The 6,587-nt window shown below is 31.1% G+C and overlaps 1 protein-coding gene across 1 annotated transcript; it reads left to right on the top strand.

The window, feature by feature from the left end:
• The first annotated feature begins 1,958 nt into the window (after window positions 1–1,958).
• On the top strand, window positions 1,959–4,527 carry LOC149906699 (uncharacterized). The gene is made up of 6 exons (XM_090104684.1): window positions 1,959–2,168; window positions 2,247–2,386; window positions 2,588–2,727; window positions 3,244–3,405; window positions 3,872–3,997; window positions 4,307–4,527. The coding sequence occupies exons 1-6, from the start codon at window positions 2,092–2,094 to the stop codon at window positions 4,481–4,483; spliced, it is 822 nt and encodes a 273-aa protein (XP_089960810.1). The 5' UTR covers window positions 1,959–2,091; the 3' UTR covers window positions 4,484–4,527.
• Window positions 4,528–6,587: the final 2,060 nt, after the last annotated feature.

The following is a 6,587-nucleotide window of genomic DNA, read 5'->3' as shown; positions in this document are numbered from 1 at the left end:
TAGAACAAAAGAAGAATATATAATTATATTATTAAATGTTTCGTATTTTCAATGAATTTTAAATTGTGATTAATTATTTTATATACCTAGGTATTTTAAAAAAAGAAGTTTGAGAAAAAATGTATGTATTACTTGGACTCGGAGCAATTATCAAGCCTGGAGAAGTAACAATTAATTGAACAATATAGCACTAGTTTGGCCTTTTTGGCTTATGGCAAAATGTCATGCGAAAAAAGAGGACAGATATATGTCAGTTCGACAGTTTGAAATGACATGTGCCCATGTCAATTTGTTTCAGTGACCAGTCTGGTCACGGACGCATGGTGATTTTAATTATTATTTTTGAAGTGAAAAACGAGTGTTTTAGTTTAATTTGTTATTTTATGAAAAGACAATTGACTAAAGATAACATGGCTTGTGTTGCTTACGGCTGTAAAAGCCGTAGTAATGTGAAATCGGACGAAGATAGAAATTTGTCATTTCACAGGTTAGTGTTTTGATCAATTTTTTTGTTAATTGTATGATAAATAAGTTAATTTACCTTATTTTCTTAATCATCTATGTTTTATCTAACCGTAATCATTGAAATGAAATCATAATCAGCTTAGTTTTTAGAAAAAATGCAAAATATAACTTCCATAGTGTTGTGCAATTATCGATACTTGAGTAGGAACGAAGTACTTCATTGATAATGACTGCTTTAGGTTAGGAGAAAAAAAAGGTATTTAAGTATGGATTTTATTGTTATTTGCAGGTTTCTGGCTTGAGAACAATTAAAAGATGTTTGAGTTAAAGCTATAGCACAGGAAAAATTGGAAGCCTTCAAAACATTCTCGGCCTTGTTCAAATCATTTCGAATCAGACGGGAAGAAAAGTAAAGTGCTTTGCAGAGATGCTGTGCCACAAGTTTAAGGTGGCATCTATTTTAAATAATAAATATTGTAATTTGGTAATTAAGTATCGAAATAAAATGTTGTTAAAAAATAAATGTTTATTTGTTTTATTTGAAGCAATTTATTTTAAACTTGTACCAATTTTTTCCAGTGGGAATGAGTTATTTTCCTGTGGTAAATTGTAGCTTAAATATGTTATTCTGATGTTTAAACTATATAGTAAAGTTCCATAAAAACTCATTCAGTAGTTTTTACGTGAAAGAGTATCAAAATATGTCCATTCTTATATATTTTTGCTTTTATAATATTAGTAGGATACGACTATTGATTTGTAAAAAGATCAACCGTATAATTCTATGAATGAATCTATGAAAACAGGAAAAAATACGTACCTTTTTACGAAACCATAAAAACAACCTAAACCGAAATAAGTAACTACCTAATAATATTTTTTTATAAATACCACTACCATACAATGCAAAGCAGTCAATACGCATCGTAAATGAATAATTCAAAATTAAACGAATCTTAAATTATGTTCAAGCAATTTTATAACTTAATTTTTTTATTTATCGATATTTTAGTATTCGATAAAGTAAAGGCAAGCACTACCTTTTTAGAACAAAAAGTGGCTACATGTGGATTTGAATGCCAAGCAGATAACAGTGTGTTGTCTCTTTCTATCGCATTAATTAGGGTATTGAATAAAAGAGAGCCACTATATAAGAAACGTTCAATTAATTGTTACTTCTCCAGGCTTGTTAATTGCTCCGAGTACTTGGATTTCATTCGGGCAACACTGTATTCTTATGTCACTGTCAAGTTTTTTTTCTTTTTTTTCAATCTTTTTTTGGCAATAAGTCGGAACTATTTGACCGTGTCAAGATGGTTTCATAGATTATTAATTCTTTTATATATCTGAGGGATCTCTCTTTATATAAAAATTTGTACAATAATTAATTAAATGTGATGCTTTTTGTTCACATTCAAATAATAATTATTTGTTTATATCTGTGCTTATGATTGACAATTGACATTGACACTTGACATAATTTGACACAACTTTGTTTTCATTTTGCACGTGTTTTTGTTGACTCAAAAATTCATAATATTTCAGGATATTACTATAATTAAGAAAATAAAATTATTCAGGAATATAATTACAAATTAAAGTACGTCTATAATAAGAGTATATAAAATGGGGCGAAAGATACCTGCAAAGAAACATCGTGGCGTCAAAGATCCTTTGGTTCAACATGCACGCCGAATGCAAAGGTATTTTATACTTCTGGCCTCTGCAGGATTATATTTACTGTCGTTTATTATTTTCATATCATAAACTTCTAATTACAGTATTAAAGACAAGATAAATGCTCCTCCTACGGATCCTGATGATCAACCTGTGCCTCGTTCGTTATCGCGCTTATTTGCGTTTCAAAATAAAGACAAAGATGTAAAAAAGAAGAAAAAGCGGTTACACATACCCAGTGATGGTAAAATTTTCGTAATTGGAGCAAAAATTAAATAATGCTTAGTAGAACCTAATTTTAATCGAAGTTTAAGCAAAATATCATACCTTCAAATTGTATTTACTAATTACTATTGACTCATATTTGTTTCGTTGTAATGCAAGGATGCTTTCATCCTATAATTAAATAATGCCAAGAAATAATTAAATCTTTATTTGGTTTCAGAAACTATTGCAAGGGGAACTGGTGATAATCCTATATCTAGGCTTAAAAAGTTGCCCGGTGAATCTGGTAGAGGCTTTTCCTTGAGAATTAACAGTGCTATTCGAGCACTACATGATCCCATTGACCAGGAGGATTACCCCGTATGTTTAGTTTTCTAAATTTTTAATACTTCTTCTTCCATAAAAAGTAGAAAACGGCTGCAAATATGAATAAATAAAATGCCGTCATTTTTAAGTAAAGTTTTTGAATAAAAGCAAGTAATTTTAGTGCATATTTGATTTGAGAATATAAAATTTAATTATGAGATAAGGTTTGATCTCATCAGATTTCAGTATGAATTTTATTGATTATAGATAATAAATAAATAAATAAAATAAATATTATAGGACATTATTACACAAATCGACCTAGTCCCACAGTAAGCTCAATTAAGGCTTGTGTTGTGGGTACTAGGCGACGATAAATATAATATTATAAATACATATATAGATAATAACACCCAGACCCAAGAACAAATAATTGAGTTCATCACACAAATATTTGCCCTGACCGGGGATCGAACCCGGGACCGCTGGCTCAGTAGGCAGTTACTTTACCACTGCGCCAACCGCGTCGTCTAATATATGTATTACATTATTTTCTTGTCCTATTTAAAGCAAGACCTGGAAGAAGAAGATGTTAAAGGTCAAAAGATGTCAGATCACAATGAGTGGAGAAAGAAAAAGCGAAAGGGGAAACAGGGTGATGGCGAACCTAAACTGACTCGCACACAAAAACAAGCTTTGAAGAAGAAAGCCAAAATGTTAAAAGCTAGTGAGGTAAGAAAATACTGAAAATGTCTAATCAATAGTTAATTTTGTTTTAAGATAACACTGCATTCATATCCGTTTGTCTGTATGTATGTCCGGGCTAATCTCAAAAAGTACTGCATGGATTTACTTAAATTTGGTACAGAGATAGCTTGAGACCTGAGGAAGGACTATGATAGGTTTTATCCCAAGAATTATATAGTCGTTCAGCCCCCCCAGGCGAGATAACAACCAATGAAAGTTATAAGTTGATTCATGTCTTTATGTCTTTGTTATACCATCTTTGGGAATCCCTGCTTACTTTATATGGTGATTTCGACCAATGAAATAAATCAGTCAATATATGTATAGCTTACGCTTTCTAAGTAAAAAAAAATCATGTTCAATTTGGAGCCAAACACAAGTCGAAGTCAAGTAATTCTTGCACCCACATACTATATATTTCACTTTTAATTTAATATGTTTAAAATTCAAGGAAGAACAAATTAAGGAAGTAGTCTATGAACGAGTGGGCTTTGGAGATATAACGCACGCGCCTCCAACATTAACGGTTCGACCCAAAATGAGGGGACAAGACCCTACAGCTATGGGAGCACCTAGAGTAAGTTAAAGTGACATATTCTATTTAGTAAATAACTAAGAATATGAAGGTACAGATTACCTAGAAATTTTATTTTCAATGATTTTTATTGAATAGTTATAAATTGATGTTATAGATAAAATATTTCTACTTTCGAAGATATAGATTAACAAATTCTATTGTATTTTTTCATTTGAGAATTATTTTTCAGTAAAATATGATGTCAAGTTCAATTAAATTACTACAATGATGTTTATTATTAAATAACCAACATTTTTATTATCATCATTATTCATTAAATAATACTTTTTACTAACTACTTTTTTCCAGCCTGGCCGCAAAGACCTCCTTCTAAACGCGATGCTATCTAGCAACACTAGTAAAAAAAATGCAACTGTCAATGCGGCAGATTTGGCGCGGCGCGAACGGGCGCGACTCGACGTAGTTGCCGCGTATAGAGAATTAAAGAAACAGAAACGGGAAGGAATGAAAAATAGAACGAAATAATATTTATTTTTGTATTATTGTAAATAAATAAAAGAAACACATGAGTTTTTTTTTTATTTAAACATAATAAGTACTAATAAGTAATAACTACGTGAAGTTTAAATTCCTGTATGAAAAATATTGCGGATTGAAACATTTTTAACATTAATAACTCAATAAGTAATAACTAATACGAGTAATAATAGGAGTTTCAATAGTCCCCACTAGCAAATATTACAACAGAATGTTGGCGCCTTATAAAATATCAAAGCAAAAGATTATTTAAGAATATTTACTTTTTAATTATCAATAATTCATATTTTGTAAATGATTTTGTACAGTCTTCACGTCTGCTTAATTTTCAAATTCAAATTCCGAGTTATGATAAAAAATCATACTTATAAGCCATGCTTATAAGATATAAGTATTAATAATAATGGGACGTAGGAAAATAAACACATTCTTCCGGACACGACAAAACAATACATAATAAATAAATTAACCGCCTTGATTCACCACTCAACAGACCAACAGTGGACTATAAAAATAATAATCTACGAGTAGACCTTGCTTGTATTGGGTAGCAAATTATGTTTTATAATAAATCAATTTGTTAGCAGTTCATTATATTAATTTATGATTATAACTAGCTGACCCACGCAATTCATTTGTTTCCAAAAGAAATATGTTTAACTACTATTTTAGAATACCTACTTCCCTGAAGATCTGATTCTATTGATCAACAGTTTATAGCCTTCCAAGGTAAAGCGTCTAAAACAAGGAGATTTTTTTTTAATTCGAACCAGTAGTTCTTGTGTTGTACGTATTAACAAACTCATGAGCACATTTTCTCCAGTTATTGTACATTACTCATTAGTATTTAGTGCACATTTGTACTTACTCAGTATATATTATACACTAGCTTCCGCCCGCGACTCCGTCCGCGCGGATGTCGGTCTTCGCGTGGATGGTTTATTTCTCCATTTTGAGTAACTCTGACAATAACATCTTATAAATATCTATTGGACCCAAATACGGCTAGGCTAATAATACCCAACGTGTGTTCGCGGTTCTACAGAACAACGTCTATGGATAAAACTGAAAAATTAAGATTATATTTTTTCTACGTATTTTTCCAGGATAAAAAGTATCCTATTTTACGCCCAGGATAATAAGGTATAATTATACCAAGTTTCATCGAAATCGAACCGTTAGTTTTCACGTGATGTCTTCACATACCTAGACAGACAGACAGACAGACAAAAATTTTTTTAATCAAATAGGTATTTGGGTTTGGTATCGATCCAGTAACACCCCCTGCTATTTATTTTTTCAATATTTTCAATGTACAGAATTGACCCTTCTACAGATTAATTATATGTATAGATATAGATTACTCATTAGTGCAAATTTTTTTCCAGTTCGAATTTTGTAATGTAGTCGAGTTCCGGGTTTATGGATTCCGGCCTACAGTAACCGTTTAAGTTTTCAATACTATTACCACTTACCTATAAATTGAACAAAAAAAAGAAACAATTAGGTAACTAGGATATAAAATAACAAAGGGTCGTGACTCGTGGCTATGCAAAATTTCCTCACAGAAAAAGGTGTCCGTTACTTAAATAAATTGGTCCGAATATGGAAGCCGAAGATAATAAAATTACGAAAGTGCGTACCTACTAATTTTCTAATTACGGTATGCCTATACCTACACAGGTGAAGACGTGAGCATAAGCAAGTACTGTTATATTACAAATGCGCAGAAGCAGCAACATGCGATCAAGTTTCAAGTACATAACTGTATCGTTTCGATTGCAATGATCAATGATAATAGATCGGAATTTGATGGCTCGTATTACACATGTTATTGATAAGGACGATACATATGGTGTGTTTGGTTACAATGTTGACAGTGACGAATTTTATCTTTTGACGTGTACGCTTTTAAACGTAAGTGCAAAGGTTTCAAGTATTTTGGAAATGAATTGTAACAAGACATATCTTCACAACAATAATAATTAAACAATATACCTAAAAAAAGGGCTTTTATATGTGTACGCCTCTGAGACGTATATTAAGGCTTTGTGTACATTCTTTAAAGATTAGGCTTCTAGGGTTAATATAT

The sequence above is a fragment of the Colias eurytheme genome, chromosome 8, assembly GCF_061535395.1.
Source record: "Colias eurytheme isolate Ceu_HAF_F1 chromosome 8, ilColEury1 Martin Lab GWU primary, whole genome shotgun sequence".
Taxonomy (NCBI): Eukaryota; Metazoa; Arthropoda; class Insecta; order Lepidoptera; family Pieridae; genus Colias; species Colias eurytheme.
This window is presented reverse-complemented; position numbering and strand designations above follow the sequence as displayed.